General features: G+C 43.0%; 2 protein-coding genes across 4 annotated transcripts in view; both read left to right on the forward strand.

Moving 5' to 3' along the window:
* The window catches only part of ssbp4 (single stranded DNA binding protein 4), a 68,516-nt gene extending 63,618 nt beyond the window's left edge, over positions 1–4,898 (forward strand). The window contains exons 15-18 of one of the 2 annotated variants that reach the window (XM_062555912.1): positions 97–175; positions 979–1,007; positions 1,297–1,398; positions 1,597–4,898. In XM_062555912.1, the coding sequence (XP_062411896.1) occupies positions 97–175; positions 979–1,007; positions 1,297–1,398; positions 1,597–1,626 (240 nt within the window). In that variant the 3' untranslated portion in view covers positions 1,627–4,898. The remainder of the gene's footprint in view (positions 1–96; positions 176–978; positions 1,008–1,296; positions 1,399–1,596) is intronic. The other variant, XM_062555913.1, reaches the window with a different exon arrangement.
* Positions 4,899–5,792: 894 nt separating this feature from the next.
* fkbp8 (FKBP prolyl isomerase 8) lies at positions 5,793–17,640 on the forward strand. Of its 2 annotated transcripts, none has more exons than XM_062556441.1 (9): positions 5,793–5,922; positions 7,080–7,353; positions 7,990–8,159; positions 11,271–11,359; positions 12,303–12,523; positions 12,909–13,081; positions 13,347–13,424; positions 15,484–15,621; positions 16,498–17,640. In XM_062556441.1, the coding sequence occupies exons 2-9, from the start codon at positions 7,080–7,082 to the stop codon at positions 16,582–16,584; spliced, it is 1,230 nt and encodes a 409-aa protein (XP_062412425.1). In that variant the 5' UTR covers positions 5,793–5,922; the 3' UTR covers positions 16,585–17,640. The 2 variants fall into 2 exon arrangements, with proteins under 2 accessions (XP_062412425.1, XP_062412424.1); XM_062556440.1 differs by having other exon boundaries at positions 5,827–5,922; positions 7,046–7,353.
* The last annotated feature ends 326 nt before the right edge of the window (positions 17,641–17,966 follow it).

A 17,966-nucleotide genomic window follows, 5' to 3' on the forward strand; every position in this document is an offset into this window, starting at 1 on the left:
ACACACACACACAATCAAACACACACGCTCACAAACTTAATCTTGACTTTTCTACATGCTCACACATCCTCTTTCTGTGTGTTTGCCTTTGTGCAGTTCCCAATGGGTCCAGGTCCTGATGGCCCGATGGGTGGTATGGGAGCAATGGAACCACATCATATGAACGGATCACTAGGTGAGCCTCATACACGCACAGAGACAATGCTCAAACACACACACACCGTGTCAGTTATGCTTGGGCGATTGTAAGGTTGTGGTGGGTGTGTAAGTGATCCACCAAAGCTGTGTAAAAACTGGATTAAAACATTATGTGACCACATTTGTGAGATGTCGTAAGAGGCCACTGACTCTCTTTCACGGCACACAAGTGCTTCATACACATGATTTGCGCAGTGAGAGAGTGGACATGGTTAGGTGATGCAGAGGTCACCGAAGGATTTGTGTGAATGGGAACATATGGAGACATGTAGATCTGAGAGGGCTTGTGATGATGAACCAGAGAGATTAGGACAAAATGTAAACTAGATTGAGAGTGTCAGCCTAAAATGGACCTATAGCAACCCCTTGTGGACTTGAGAAGAACAACACTGAGCGAAGTGGTCAGCTGAAGTAGTCTGCAGAGAGTGCCTGTAGACTGTGTTGACTGGTGTGCCTTGTCCAATATCAGCGAGTCCAGGCTGCTCTGTTATCTCCTGAAATTAAATGACTCAATTAAAATGCATCTTCTGCTAAACCGTACGTTGAATGCCTCTAGTGAGAGCTGAATTACTCCCGCTGCACTGTTACCAGATTCACGGCTCTTTTGTTATGAGAGTTTGTTCGAAATAGGTATCAAAGGTAGCCACAATTAAAAAGGCATGGTTTGCAGTTGTGATCCTCTCTCACTGGTTAGATTTTGAATGTGCCAGGGCTAGGATTATGTACGCATTAGTTGATACTTTGGAGTGGGTATTTTGTAACCCTTTGTTTGTTTTGCAGGCTCTGGCGACATGGATGGGTTGCCAAAGGTAAGATAAGAATACTCATGTCTCACTTTGTTTGTGAAAATAGTTATGTTGGAGAATGTGTCCATTACCAACCAGAAAGGGATTTGTCACAGTAACAGAAACTCTGCCTAATACTGTCTGAACTGGAGTTTGGGTTGGGTGATTTAGTGATGAGAAAGCATTCTGATATGTCCCACAATTCACAGCATACTGCCTGGCAAACACAGGGATTTAAAATGGCACCAAGCAAGACTGTCATTGTGATTGAACTCTCTTGAGTGAAGCTCTATACATCTGTTCCATTTTCTAGAACTCTCCCAACAACATGGCGGGCATGAACAATCCCCCAGGCACTCCGCGAGATGACGGCGAGATGGGAGGAAATTTCTTAAACCCATTCCAAAGCGAAAGTGTAAGTCTCTGATCTTATCTTATCCACCCTTACCTCTTCGCTGCCTCTCACTCAATTAACCTTATAGTGAGCAATACATTTATAACCACAACCAAACCATTGCAAGTGCTAGCAATCTAGTCCTATAGTGAGATTTAATATGTTATGGAGTAACGGTTGTGTAATGCTGCCCCTCTCCCTCTTCTTTTTTCTCTGCAGTATTCACCCAACATGACAATGAGTGTGTGATTTTTTTTTTTCATTTTACCTTTTGGTTTTTTATTTTATTTCTTTTTTATCTCTCCCTTCCCTTTGTTACCCATCCCTTCTTCTGCTGCATCTCGGCTCACTCCTCCCCCCCACCCCACCACCTCATCACCCCATTGGGCACCCACCACCACTCCCTCTCGGACAGCGGGTGATGCCCCACGGCCTCATGGGATAGCTGCGTGGCGAGCTGCGTGGCGAGCTCAGCAAGAGGGGCAGGGAGTAGGCCCCGGGAGGAGCCACCTGACTGCGCCCTGCCCTACCCCACACTCCAGCCTCCTGTCCAGCCTCATGCACTGAGGGCTCATGGGGCGTGCCAGTCCTCCAGGAACCCTCTCAGCAAACCAGCCAATCAGAAGCTAAGGCTGGTGGCCCTCTTTTTTCAGTTTCTTTTATTTTTGTTGTTGTTGTTGTTGGTTTCTTCTTCTTTTGAATCAGAAGCAGAAGTTGAATGAGCAGGTCAGACTCCTCTGATTTGTTAGATACATCAATCGTTGGGTGGATTTTTAACAGAAAAATGAACTGTTGATATATTAGGGTGACGCTTTTCATTCTTGTGGTCTGTATTTTGTTGATGATATTAATGATTATGATAATTCTCACAACTGACATTGTTAAGATGATGTAGGCATAATGTTATGGGTTTACCTGCAAAGGGCACATTGTATTTCAACCGCATTGATGACATAATAAGCACACACTCAGAAATGCACAATGACACTTCTGTTTACATGATTTTAGGTGTTTGTTGTCTCATGTTATTGATTTTTGTTTGTTTGTTTAAATGTCTCCCTGCACATACCTCTTCCTGTGTGCTCTCTGTGGAGCTCGCGTCAGCACCACTCCACACACCTGAAGAGCCTCAAAATGGCTGCCAAGATGGCCACCCAAGCTCTGGCTTTACTCCTGCTTTCTGCTCCGTCTTTCTCCTTCCTCAGTCCAGCACTGGAAACCCCCCCCGACATACACACACACACACACACACACACACACACACACACACACACACACACACACACACACACACACACACACACACACACACACACACACACAGATACACACCTTTTCCATGCTTGCTTTACCATGCACCATCTGTACGGACATCCATTTTTTCAAAGGAACATGGCTGAGTTTAGGCTGATCCCAGTAACTAGCCCGTAGCCACCACACGGTTAGACACTCAGAAGAGGGAACTAATGGACTCCTTAAAACTTCTTCAGCTCATCTTCAGCCTCGGTTCTACATTTGTGTTGTCATGACATTGATTTATTTTGAAAGCACAACTTGGAAGAGTGTCATGGTGATCACACGGAGAAAACTGTTGAAGCCCGCTCTCTGGACATGGACTGATGTAAAGTTTATTCCTACCCATCGTCACTACACAAATGCTCACATTCACAGCTTTCCATGTCCTTCACTGATTCAATCATTTACATGATTTAAATGTTCTGATGTTAATTATTTGAAAGAGAGAAGCCCATCATTATGCATGCATGTGTGGAGCAATGTAACTCCAAGGTCATCATTCAGCAACATCTGTCTGCAGTATTCCAGTCAACGTCTGGGTTGCACTCTAAAATAACAAAGCTGGAATTGTGTGTGTGTGCGTGTATGCGCGCGTGTGTGTGTGGGTGTGTGTGTGTGTGTGTCTGTGTGCAGGTGTGTGTGTTTGCTTTTAATCATGTACAGTTACACCATGTTCCTTGGTGGCGGTGTGCAGTCATACACCTCAGTTGTAATCATAAGCCCTGCTGACACCCCCCTGCCCCCCCATACCCCCTTGCCACCTCTATAATATGTCAATCTATTCTGTTGGTTTTTTATGAATTGAGAAAGACCTCCGGGTCTCCGACTGCTGCTGGGCCATAGTGCAGTGACTTAAGCATAGCAAGCAGAGGGTCATGGACTCTTTTAGGAGTAGTCTGGAGGAATGTCTTGCCCCATATACTCCTCAGCCACCATGAAGAGCACCACCCAATCCCACCCTCCCTCCTTCTTACCCCCCTCAGCCTGATCCCCCACCCCACCCTCGTTCTTATTTGTAAATACTGTAAAATGCATTTTGATATCATTGACATGTTTTGATATGTCTGTCACTACCAATGAATACAGCTTACAAAATGATGATGATGATAAGAGTATAAAAATCAACTGTCCATGTTTTCATTTTTTTTTAAAGATGGTAGAGCTTCAGAAACTGCAGTTTTTCAGATGAAATCACACGTTTCAAAGAGTTTCAACTGTCCCTTGAGAAAGCTCCAACCCCAGGAATCTCTTGTAATGTATCACAATATGACTTTTGTGGAGAAGCTTTCACCTGTCAGCAGAATAGGGTGCAGTATTGCTGTCCAAAACAAGCAGAGAGGGGAGGGCTTTTATTATAGCCATACTTGACCCGGATGCATGTTGGCCAGCAGACTGTTTCAACCCATATGCTTGTATCTGCATCAGTGGGTCTGACCTCTTTCTCCCTGACAACCCTCGTCATTGTTGTCAACTAGAGCCGTAGGAAGCAGGGCAACAGGAGACCAATCCCAACCTCAGTACTGAAGCAGGGCAGCCGTTCCTCCCTCATTAATGTCCGACATCTGAACCAGTTATGCCCACAACCCACATCTAACTACCAATCATGTGTCGTTGTTGTTGATTGTTGACAATGATGATGAAGTCAATAACAGACTTGCCACACTCTGTGGGCCTATAATAATGACAAGAACCCCATTTTGTGAAAATATGAAGGATTTTGTGTTATTGCTAAATGGAACACCACAAGAATATATTTATTCTAAGTGTAATGCCAAGTTCTCTGATCAGTTGGAAAAGCCTTGTATAGACTGATGCTCACAGATACTGTCAGTTCTCTCTGTTAAGCTGTTGGCCATCTCTGTAATTCTATTGTGCTGTATAATAGTGTAATATTAGAATGGATTGGGGTGGGGGATGGGGAAGTGTGCATTGTGGACTCGGGGAGGGGGGAGGTTGTTGAGGGAAGGGTTGATTTGAATCTCATGTACCGTTCATTGTTCTATTTGGCGGCACGACAGTATTTAATATGAAGCAGTCTGTCTCTTTAGGTTTGCTTTGTATTTTTGGTAGGGTAGCTTTGATCTTTGTCTTAGGGACTTAGGTGTCTTGTGTAGGTAATAAAGATGTCCTTTGTATGTTTCTTTATATTGTAAAGTTTCTTTAGACTGAACGGGAAAAATTTGCTTATCAAAAAAAGACTGCATCAATAATAAATGTAATTTGATATTTTGTACTGTTTGTGTCTTTTTCCTCACCTGGTGTGTTTGTGCAGATTTACAATAATGACATTCAGAGACAAAAGTTTTAAACCTACACAGGGTGCTCATCTGTTCTGAAATTGTAAGTGAAATACGGCCTACATTCACTACAGTGGAGTCCAGCACCATCTTAAAGATAAAATATTAATAATGAGAAAGATTCCTCTAGGCTATATATAAGCAGCATTGACAGCTTGGGTGGGCTAATATTTAACCAACTGAATCAATCCCAAGAAAACAAAGAAAGGTGTGAATGGGTAGGCATGTCTTATGATGATATGGGTTGGTGGACTGTAGGCCTACTGTAGCCTATGTTGTCTGTGTAAGGAGTGCTAATGTCACGTCTTAAAAGATTGATGTTAGTATGGTGATAGCCAGACTATTGCTAGGCAACCTACAGTAGGATAGGATATGCCACATGCATGCATCACCTCTTAACAGAGTGAATAATAGGCTACAGCTCCTCTTATGGAATAAAGTTGATATCATTTTCCTGAATGCACAGTTTCCCCATAATCTGACTTGGGGGAGAGGAATAGATGTGTAACAACAGGGCTAAGGAAAGGAGGGTATGGGTTTATTTGTTGAGTGGCCACACATCAAATGATAGGATAATTATAGGCCTATAGGCTAATCTGATTAATCTGATATTGATGGACAAATTCCTCAGACAAGGCCAGTAAGATTAGACTAGCAATTAATGCTTTGACAAATATGTTTTTTTTTAAATCTGTCTTCTTAATCAAAACGTAGGCAACTTAACACTTGATATATAAAAAAAATAATAATAAAAAATTATTTCACATCTCCTCTGCCACATAAACCAACGCTTCCGCAGGGACATTTATCAATGCAGTGTTGTTTTCATTTCGTGACCCGGAAGTAATGTGACGTAATTCCATACACAAGGGACAGATGCGTTAGCATCAGGTAGCACTGAGTTTACAAGATAGTGGATAGCCGCAATCCGACTGTGACATCCTTCACTGAGGTATTTTTGTTGACATTACCACATTTCGTTATTTTAATCCAAGCCTATTGTCTTAAATTTACGAAATCAGTTCCCTTTACAGTGGCTGCTGAACAAGTTTGATTAATCCATAAGCAAAAAGATGCCTCTGAGAAATGTAACATTAGAATGTGCTAGCCAGCTAGGGTGGATAACGTTGGCTACCTAACAGTTATCTAGCTAGCTTGTTAGCCAAAGAAACTTCACAGAAAGTTCTGGAAACTCGACCATAACAGGTTGTAAACATTTCGCAGGCTGGAAGTGTAAAATCATGTTGTTTGTTGGTGAGATTAGACTAGGTGATGTACAATTTCCTTACCTGTTATACAGCTTGTTAGGTAGCTGATTTGAAGCAGAACCGGTTGTTCTGATTAAAGTGGACTCGATTTAGCTGTTACTCAGCGTAGGCTTGTTACCCGTTTTTAAATGTTAGATTTAGACAAACTAGCCACGTAGCCACTCTTGCTAACTAGCCAGTTTAGTTGCTTGCTAACCCACAAATAATAACGGTCAGTTTGACATTCCAAATTCTTAGTTTTCCCCCTGATGTTTATGTATCAACAACCTTTTTCAGTGTAACGTTTGCTAGCTCGGTTCACCTTGACACAGGAGGAGATGACACATTTAATGCTTGACACTAGCACCTTGGTGAATATCGGGCTCTTGAAATCCTTGACTAACATTGAGCAGCGATAGATCCTAGTAAGAGTGTCCGATAGATCTTGGTAAATGCGTTATTATGATTATTAACAGTTTGTGCTCTGAGTTGTGCTTCATGCTCAGTGTGTAGCAACAGTGACAGTTAGCCGACGTGTTTTTGTATGTTTGCTATTTTCCATTCATTCATGAAATCCCTTAGACGGGGCCTGAAAATGAATGGCTGTTCACTGATACTGAATCGATTGGCTATGTTGGTTATTATTCAGACTATACTAGTTGAAAGGGAATTTTAATAGTCCAGAAACATAAGACCCTTAAATTTTATAATTTGCCATAGTAGTTAGATAGTTATAGTTTGAATGAGTAACTTGTGTGTACCTTTCATTTATATACTCCTTAAGGCTTACTTGACACTGTGACTAACCTTATATCTGCTCTGAAATAGATCAACTTACTTTTAGCACTGAAATTTCCTTCAGATGGCTGATGTGGAGGAGACAGTGGTGAGTGGTGCTGGCGACCACCAGGATTCGACCGCAAGTGCGAAACGCTCCGGCGGTGCTCTGCTGCTGGACAGCGGAGAGGACTTTGAGATGCTGGAGAACAGCGATGATGATGGAGGTGACGATGACCTTCCTCCATTAGAGGACGCCGGTGGTGGTGAGAAGGCACAAGGGTCCAAGAACACTGCTCAGCCTGAAGACAGCGTGCCTGAGGTCTCTGCTCCGATGGACGAATGGGTCGACATTCTTGGTAGGACTGGGCTCTTTGTTTGACATTAAAACATGATACACTATGGCATGATCTCATCTTTCAATGGTAAAGCACCATGAGCATCTATCATATTCCAGGAGGCCATCCATTTTCAGGTCTGTGTCATATAATCGGTTCAGTTTCATGGACTGGCCTGATGGGCAACTTGCACTCAAATCAAATTCACTCCAAGGTGTTGTGTTGTTTGTAAATTCCATTCTAATATTGGTGCTTAGCTTGTAGTTAGTCATGTTTATGAGGTAATAACTCCATTTAATTTGACAACATTTGAATGCCAAAAATCTTGAGTGTCTCTTATTCAGCAGTATAGTAAACAGTAAACAACATTTACGAGAGTCTTGATCTGGCAGGTTCACTAGCCAATACATTCTGACCAATATATTCTTTCACCATTGATGTTATTTGTTTTAACGCACTGTGTCTTTGCTGAAAAGGAAAAACAGTGGTGTGGGGTTAAATGATCATTGAGTGACTCATACTTCTCTTGCAAGCAAAACACAGAGCATCCAGATGTGGTGTGATTTGCAGGGCAGTCCTGGGGGAAAATGTGTAGTGTTTGTATGTGGGTGTGGAGTTTTGCATTTTGTATTGATGTTAAACCTTTTGTATCCACAGGTAGTGGTCTCTTGCGGAAGAAAGTCCTAGAAAGTGGCGAAGGGCTGGATACCCGGCCAAAGAGAGGGCAGATTGTCCAGATCAAATTGAAGACCTCTCTGTCAGATGACACTGTCGTAGAGGAGGATTCTGAGCTGTCCTTCACAATTGGGGATGGAGATGTCATCCAGGTATAACAACTCTGCTTAAGCTGGGTTCCTTTGCACCCTGTGTGTGTGTGTGTGTGTGTGTGTGTGTGTGTGTGTGTGTGTGTGTGTGTGTGTGTGTGTGTGTGTGTGTGTGTGTGTGTGTGTGTGTGTGTGTGTGTGTGTGTGTGTGTGTGTGTGTGTGTGTGGTGTGTGGTGTGTGTGTGTATGGAACAGAAAGCCCTCCAGTCTTTGGCTGAATTCTAAGTCTAAATTTGATATGGATAAAGTATCAAATCTTACTATATTTTCTGACTATAAGTCGTGCCAGAGTATAAGCCGCATTAGTCAAAAAATGTCATGAAGAGGATACATACATACATACATACACACATGCACACACACGTATGTCACACTGGACTATAAGTCGTAATAAGTCTATTATTTTAAAAAATTATTTCACAAAATCCAAGATCAAGAACAGACAGAGACAATGTAACTGGACACATAGAGGCCAAAAAGACTGAGAATTCTACCAGGAATGTTAATGAACATTAAAATGTGGAGGATGCAATGCAATCAAGCATTTTGGGCGATATGAAGGCAAAGGCCGGCAGCAGAGCAAATGCTCGGGAGGCTCCCTCCAAAAGCGAGAGAAAAAAAAGGTGTGTTTTAAAAGAACGTGCAAACTTTAAACAACACTGCTAAGGAAGTTTCCCTTATTTTAGAGACTGTTCACATGCCTTCCTTAACCTGTATGGACATTTAATCTGGAAAGACAAGTTATTCAACTAGCACACAGAATAGGGTGTTCAGACGTTTCGGTGTAACCGGGACAGTCCCAATTTTGAGTTGCGTGTCCCGAGTCCCTACAAAAGCCTGTTGCGATGCTAAAATGTCCCGGTGTACACCAACCACAATTAAAGTGTGGTCTTATTATAGCCAGATCATTAACTAAACCCATGTAGAAAGACTTTAGCCTAAGGCGTCCGGTGTATGATTTCGATAATGTGTGTGTGTGTGTGTGCGCATGCTCGTGTGTCAGTCAATCGTAACATTCTGCATAATCTTTGCAGCCAACCTTATAGTGTATCATTGTACATTGTTGCAGTGCCGCGTCATATCTGCCTTGTTTTAACGGTTAGAACAATGCTGAAGAGAAACTCATCATTCTCAAAAAAAAAAAAAAAACAATGGCTGTGAGTTGCTTTCAAATGTTTCCATGCATGTCTGGATAGCAAGTGAGGAATGTTTAGGAGACCAGTTATGCATGTGTGTTTGGGCATAGTGCAGACTGTAATCTCTCATTGAAAGTGCGCAGAACATTTGCATTTACTGAACAATCTTTCCTGGGGATGACACCCCCGAGCCCCCTCTATTTTTTGGGCTTAAGTAGGCCTACGAAATGGTGTCTGACCTGTCTCAAGTTCACCAAGCTCACGATCTTATTCCACATGCCTAGAGCATCCTCCCGCGTATATAGACAGTAATGTTTACTCCTTGGTTCATGTTGAATTATATACATTTTGGTGTACAAGTCACACCTGACTACAAGTCACTATAAGTCGCAGGACCAGCCAAACAATGAAAAATAGCGTGACTTTAGGGTCCGGAAAATACGGTATACATATTCTCTCTACATATTGCCTCTGTGCTGCTAAAACACTCCTTACTCATTCTCATGCAGTGGGGGCCATTATTACCTAAGGTCTACCACATGGTTCAGTACAGTGTCTTCTCTCAATCTGTGAGGAAAAAATCACCCAACCCTAAACTAGTAGCAACACAAATTATTTTGTTCATATCACATACCACAAGTCCATGAAAATGTAACCAAAACCAAAAGTAGTAGCCTGACGAGCCAGACCCACATCAAGATGTAGGGTCTGGACACTCACCGTAGACAGGGCGCAATTGGAGGGGTGGGATAAACAGTTGTCTTTCAAATTCCCTCCCCGCAATAGGATAACGCTAAACGAATCATCTTCTTGTTTTCAAGTAGCAGGATGCGTAACCTTCCCTCCCCACGCAATAGGATAACGCTAAACGAATCATCTTCTTGTTTTCAAGTAGCAGGATGCGTAACCTTCCCTCCCCACGCAATAGGATAACGCTAAACGAATCATCTTCTTGTTTTCAAATAACAGGATGCGTTACCGTCGCAACTTCTGGTCGCATGTCAGTCACAATTATGTTAAGCCCACCCACCGACTCTATACACGCTGTGATTGGAACTCTGGTGCTGGGGGTTCTCAGCTCCCTGGCTCAATGGATCGTGCCTAGACTGCCCCGCCAGCCAAATTACATTTGCTGCCGCTAGGGGCGTCTAGATTTCTAGGCTACAAAAGTAGTGGAACATTGACCTGTGAACACATAATCAAAATTTTGACAATGGCCAAAAACTGTACCTTTTGGCAGTTTTACTGAACTTTCATAGTACAGGGAATATATGAAAATTAGGTCCAGTTCTTTCATAAATACATGATGGATATAAAACCATTATCATCCTTATCATTGTCATATCTCCTTAACCAAATAACATGGTTTCTCAGAACAAGTGATGTCTACTCCCAGGAGTGGGCAGTATTTATAATACATATATTTTATGTATTAAAATGTATTTTAAATACAAAATAGTATTTTGTCATTAGTATTTGATTTGCTTCGTATTTTGTATACTCTATAGATGTATTTTTGTAAAACATATTGCCAGATATTTTCGGTAAAACCAAGACTTTTGGTGATGTGATGACCGCATAAAAGTGTGAAACAATGACACAGCCTCTGACTGGTGCTGATTTAAACATTTGCCCATTTGTGTAGGTTGCTCACACACACACACACACACACCATAAACCCTCCTCTCAAATTTTAGTCATCAGTTTCTCGAGAACATTAAGCATCAGTTTCTGGAGAATTTTAGCCGATAGTAGGTGATGTCACTCTGCCCACTCTGCCCACTCTGCCCATTCTGCCCGTTCTGCCCACGGACACTGCAGGGTTCAGTGTGGACACCCAACATGCCATCTGCAGGGTGGGACTCACTCCACCTACACAGCTATCCACTGACGTCACTGTGGGGACATTCAGTGTCTAGTCAAAGAGTCTAGCAAGAGCTCTAAGTGTGTGTGTGTGTGTGTTTGCGCATGTTTGCAGGCGCTGGATCTTGCGGTACAACTGATGGAGATGGGAGAGAAGGCTCTGGTGGAGGCCGATGCTAAATATGCCTACGGCTCTGTGGGAAGGTGAGGGTCATCACAACTTCTTCCTCTGACGGGGCCAGGTCTGGACAGAAGCAAGAGTTGGCCCGTTCAGCTTAAATAGGATTAGATGTCAGTGTTATCATTGTACTGCCAGTCCGTACAGGAAGTCTCTCAGCCATGGCCACTGCATTTCTTGCTAACTTGTAGATAGCATGAAGCATTATGGTTTTAGTCTCCACAGCAAAACCACAAGATTTATGTAAGAGAATAATGACATCACATGGGAAGACTTTATTTGGAGATTTGTTGTTCTCTATTTTTGACAGTAGTCATAAAAGAAAGTCACCTGACGCTGTTGTGTGAAATTGTTTTTGTGAACTTAGTTTGAGGTCATATCATCCAGGCCCATGACAGTCATGATGTCATTGTGGTTAACATGCAGGGTCAGTACTCATAAGACTGTCACCAGATAATTCTCTCCTGTGTGATTCTGAGTAATGTACTGTGCGTGTCTTGGAGTGACACACCCAAGTGCACTTATCTAGTGATGATAGGGTTGGGCTATCAGTTTGACATGCCATAGCAGCAAAACCGAGCCCTCTGAGAGGCTTCGATTTTTTTGTTTGCCCCTGGCCAGAGAGAGATGGGGGGAAAAAAACACACCAGTGAAGACTGCTGGTCCAAATCTGTAGTTTTCTTTGCCTTGCTTGAAATAATGACATCCAAGATCCGACTCATTTTGGTCATGCACTGGCTTATAATACACCAAAATACATTGCAGATGTGCCTTCTTGTATCCCTTTTGTCAGTTTGTCAAACCTTAGCATTAAATTGATACCCAGTGCTTTGACAAGTGGAATAAATACCAATGCTTACATTGCTTGTGTTGCTTTAATTTGCAAAAAGCACTGTGAAACACCAGCCTGGCTCTTTGATTAGCATTAAGCACTGAATAAAGGTGTGTGTCCTGTGTGCCCTATGGCAGTGCCTGCCCCCAGGTGCCGCCCAACTCTAGTCTCTCCATGGAGGTGCAGCTGCTGTCTGCCCTCGACGCCCCGGACCTGGAGCTGATGACGCCCGAGGACCGGATCGCCCTGGCGGGGGAGAAGCGCGAGCGGGGCAACACGCACTACCAGCGCGGCGACTTCGCCTTCGCCGTCAACTCCTACGGTCTCGCCTTACAGATCACAGAAGCCAGCTCCAAAGGTCAGCCGGGGTGTTGTGGGGATGGGTGATCGAGATGAGGCATTCCTCTGGTCATTCAAGATGACCCTCACAATGAACCATATACAGCCCTGCTTAAGCTCAGTGTTGATCTGGCATTCATGTTAAAGTGAAGATGAAACGAGTGAGCATGAGTGTGCTGATGACTGAAGGGGATATCAGTCGTCAGTGCGTACAGCTCTAATATACTGTGTTTGTTTTTCTGTCTCTATTTTATGGTAGATATCGATGCTCTGTTTCTGTGTGTTTGTGTATGCGTTTTCTACGGTAAACATCCTATTGCACTGTTCACACATGGCTTGGTGTTGCAGTACGGGTCATGTCATCAGCATTCATGGGTGCTCACCTGAGTGCGTTTGTCTTGCAGTGGACATCACGTCAGAAGAGGAGGCGGACCTGCTGGACGTGAAGGTGAAGTGTCTGAACAACATGGCCGCCGCGCAGCTCAAACTGGAGCACTACGAAGCCGCCATGCGCTCCTGCGTGTCCGTACTCGTCCACCAGCCCGAGAACGTCAAGGCCCTCTTCCGCTACGGCAAAGTATGTACACACACACCACACCACCCAGCTGTTCAGGGAACTCACACACATGTGCACATGGGGCCAAAAAGGTTTCCGACTCCATCGATATGCATATAGTCATTTTATTAAGCATTGTTAAGTAGGTTATACATCTACATGGTCTAACATCGCTGACACTTTGTTTTAACCAAATTTACCCGCAGACAGAAGACTTACATTTCAAACTGTAGTCCAAAATGACTGGAGATGCATCTGAATATCCTTTATTTCTGTTTATGCACAGGTCCTTGCCTTAAAGGGAGAGTTTGCTGAAGCTATCCGGACACTGAAAAGAGCCCTGAAACTGGAGCCTAGTAATAAGGTATAATGTCTTTAGTTGTGTATACTATAAACAGGTTTTATATAGGGAATGTATTACATTCAGATTCCACATATTGAGGAGAGAGTGGCCCTTGTGACGGTACATAGCCAATTTAAAACTAAAGAAAAGGATCATTTGTTTTCAATTGAAATTCTTATCCAGATTCTAAGACTGTGTTGTTAAGCAAATTGACTAACTTCCACTTCTGATAACCTCTTTAAAATACTGGTAAGATCTCAAACGTTCCTATTGCTGCATCACGGAGGTGATTGCCAGCAGATGGCGCTCTTTCCTCAAACATGACAGACAAACACGCACGCAGATCAGCGGCTCAGAGGATCTGATTTCCTCTGGCTGAAAATAACCTGGAGCTTCTCTCCAGAGCAGAGTGTCCATGGAACACAGCCTTCAAAGCTCATGCCTCTGACCTGGCTAATGCCACACTTCCTCTCTTTCTTGTGTCTCAGTGTCTCACTATTTCTTATCTTATCTTGTCTTTTGTCTTTGCACATTGCCTTCTTATCAACTCATTACTTTTTACAATCATCCTGTTTTGCACTCGTTCTTCATGCTAACTACCCATCATCAATGATACAATGTGGCTAGGATGAATTTTGAGCATTTATTTGACTTTTAAGTTGACATATAGTTAAATTATGGGTGTGCTGTATACAACAACTTTTTAGTTTAAGTTGTCATGTAGTGCAAAGGTAGAAAGGTTGAGAAACAGTGGTTTTGTAGTCTGGGGAATAGCTCCCAGACTGGTCCCCCAGTCATATCCTACCTAGCACACTGTGGAATTTCATGTGGCTACCGTGTTGAATAATTCTGCCTGGAGTGTCGCACTTATTGGCAGGCTCTCGTCACTGCTAGTACCCCACTGTCAAATTCACTGGTAATGAGATGTTACTTGAGCTCCAGTATTACCACTGGGTTTTGGTGAGGGGGGGGGGGGGGGGGCATCTGCATGATTTGGGTACAGCCCTGTTTGTGTGTGTGGAATTAGCTGTGCCTGGGTGTGTTTTTTATGATTGTAAATGGCTATGAACGTACGTGTGTGAGTGTGTATTTTGGCTCTGTCTATGTGTGTGTATGACCCTGTGTTTATGCAAATGTGTACATGTTTGTGGGTTTGTTTGTGTGGCGGGGGGTGAGAGAACCAGGACATGTTCAGATGCCGTGTGTGTGTGTGTGTGTGTGTGTGTGTGTGTGTGTGTGTGTGTGTGTGTGTGTGTGTGTGTGTGTGTGTGTGTGTGTGTGTGTGTGTGTGTGTGTGTGTGTGTGTGTGTGTGTGTGTGTGTGTGTGTGTGTGTGTGTGTGTGTGTGTGTGTGTGTGTGTGTGTGTGTGTAGAGACAGCAGAGTCCTGAGCCAGGAGAGCTCTGACGAGAGCAGCAGCTGCAGGGGGGGGAACGCCCTCACCTTTGCCAAAACACTCTCTCTCGCTCTCTCTCTCTCTCTCGCTCTCTCGCTCTCTCTCTCTCTCTCTCTCTCTCTCTCTCTCCCTCTTTCTCTCTTGCTCTCTCTTTCTCGCTCTCTCTTTCTAGCATGCTTACTTTCACTCTCGCTCTGCTCGCTACACTGAACTCTTCTCATCAGGCCCGTCTTTGTGTGTGGTCTCTTTGAAACCGACCACAGAAGGTAGCGCTGCCCACATTGGAGGCAGCGTACCATTGCCTGGAAAGCCTCCACACTGACTCACTGTCCTTTTACGCACTTATCAAAGTCGTGTGCGAGATCAGTCTTTGCTTCTCCCGTGAGCTGCATTTACTGGCAGAGGTTGCTTATCGCAGTATGAAAACTGCAACTGTGAGGTGTGTCATCATGGCCCTGAAAAAGAGAGAGTATGTCTGTATGTGGCGCCACAGAGTAGAAGTGTGTGTGATGTCGCACTCACAGAGAAGACATCAGAGGGAGACGTCAAAGAGAGGTTTCAGATGGCCTTTTGAGGAACACACCTGCCTTTGAATGTCTTACACATAATGTTATTTGCTGGAATGTGCTCTCACACTGTGGGTGTGTGTGGTGTATGTGGTATGTGTGTGTGTGTGTTGTGAATAGACCATCCATGCTGAGCTGTCCAAACTAGCGAAGAAGCACTCGGAACAGAAGGGAGCAGAGCAGGCAATGTACAAGAAGATGCTGGGAAACCCCGCTGATGTCACCTCGATCACACCTCAGCAGCCCAAAGCCTCATGGGTAAGACATACTCCCCTCAGCAGTGTCACATCATCTGTCTTTGACTGAGAGGCATTACAGTGGTTTTTAAAAACCACATTTCAGGTGTCAAATGTACCATCATACCATCATCAGAATCAGTATTTGTGCATCGAATTCCATTTTGGCTGTACATTTCTATACTTGGCCTGAGATTTACTGATCACTACTACACTATATACAAAAGTGGGTTGACACTCCCTCTTGTTCAAACTTTCTTTATTCAGTTGTCTGTTTTGATTTCAAATAATGATACACCATAGTTTGATGTGGTGGGTTCAAAGCATTCTTTAATGAAGCTATGAAAACCTCCATCTATAAACCTGTAACATATTCTAAAGTATGTTATCAGATGGACTGGTATCAAATTAGATTGGATATGACCGAATGACTCTCTTTAGTTTAGAGTTGCAGTGTTGTCTTTGGATGCTCTTTTTGATTGGTCTCCACATCTCAGCTGCAGCCTCTGCGTGAGTGAAAAGAAAATGGCTGACAGGCTGGCTGACTTGCTGAGATTGTGTGTGAAGGGAGCTGTGCTACTGATGGGGTGGGATGAGGGAGGGAGGGAGGGAGGGAAGCTGGCTGTTCCAACTTGCCAAAGTGTCTGGGACTGGGCCATAAGCACTGTTTCAAAAACATTCCTTTAGATATTATTCTTAATATTATTATTATCATGTATTTAATCAAATCATTTGTAAGCACACGTTTGGAATTTGCTCTAGTATGTAAATGGAATGTGTGTATGGAATGCGAAAATGTGCACTGACTATGCACAACTATGGTCAGTGTGTTTGGTAATTCTTACTTATTGAAAATCCTCGCTCTCCCTCTCACTCTTGGTTTTCTCTCTTATTATAGAGCTTCAGCTGGAAATGGTTATTTGGAGCCACTGCTGTTGCCATTGGAGGTGTAGCCTTGTCTGTGGTCATTGCTGCTAGAAATTAGGCCGAGCCTGGCTTGGCGATGGACCCCTGGAGCTTTCGCTAGCTGTGACCCTCACCATCACAGCACTGCTCCCATGGAAAGCAGATGCGGAAACTAAAAGGTCCTAGTCCTCCATGAACAGGAAGACGTCTAAGAAGTAGTTTTTAAGATTTGCTTTTGCTGGTGTTGTTCGCTGAAAGAGATGACCAAAAAAGAAACGGTGTAAAGTAATTCCATATTTATGTCTGAGCAGTAAATGAGATGTCCAATGTGTATGTACAGTGTGTGACTTGTAAATGCAGACCACCAGTCCATCATTCCTGCTGATGACTTGCATAATCTCCTTCATGTAAACACTAGCTAACACTAGCCTCAGTGTGCTCAGATTTGTGAATTCTACGACGTGTCTGAAAGTTGGTTACATGAGCATTTGCTAGCCAATGGAAAATTTAAACCAGAGGATTGTATGCTTTTTTTTTTTTATGTTTTACTGTTCGATATGTTTCCAATGTAGAATGCAGTGTATTCTTTAATTGGGACGCTATTGCACGAGTTGTTATAAACAGCTAGCTTGCTTAGGACCCCCTTTAAGCCACTGCATTTCCATTTTTTTTTTTTTACGGGAATTGCCATGCGTTTCTCTTATCTTGTGTTAGGGTTGTGTGATCAATCCTAGCCAACTGTGTTGCTTTGCCAGATGTGTCTACCATCCATTTGAAATTGGCTCTCATTTCACAGCCTCTTAAAAAAATACCTCACTTTTAAATGTTTCCTTAGCCAAACATTTTTTCTTTTCATCCCATTGTAGACCATTTTGAGTTCATGATTCCTCTCACTTTTTATGTTGTTTTGTCCATATTTAATGTGAATGAATTTATAGATTATTGTTGATAATATCTCAAGGATTATTTATTTTAGTAACTGCTGTTTGTCTCCTTAGAGCCACGATGATTATTTACAGTAAGTGGGACATGCATGCAAGATCAATATTGTTCCTTATTCCATATATAAAGTGTGAGAGTTCAAATCTTATGTTTGTTGATTTTATAATTCTTCAAATAAACTTTTGCACACTGAGTATATGCAAGCATTTGATTGCTATTCATGTAAGATGCTGTTCAGAGAATTCACACAGCTTTAATTTAGCTAGAGTGATTAACTGACATTGTGTTATTGTTGACTGTAGTTGATTAGTTATTGCAGTCAATATTTCTCCTTTATAATATATGGGGCATTCCCAAAACACTGACGTCTTTCTGACGCAGAACAGTGGCCTAGCGTTTCCCCTTACGCACTTTCCCACTGACCAGTGAAGACACAAGTTAAACACATCAAGGTCGGCCCATCTCATTAATAAATAACACCACATCTTGGGCTTCATCAGAGTTCATTAGCTCTATTTA

The sequence above is a fragment of the Sardina pilchardus genome, chromosome 15, assembly GCF_963854185.1.
Source record: "Sardina pilchardus chromosome 15, fSarPil1.1, whole genome shotgun sequence".
Classification (NCBI taxonomy): domain Eukaryota; kingdom Metazoa; phylum Chordata; class Actinopteri; order Clupeiformes; family Clupeidae; genus Sardina; species Sardina pilchardus.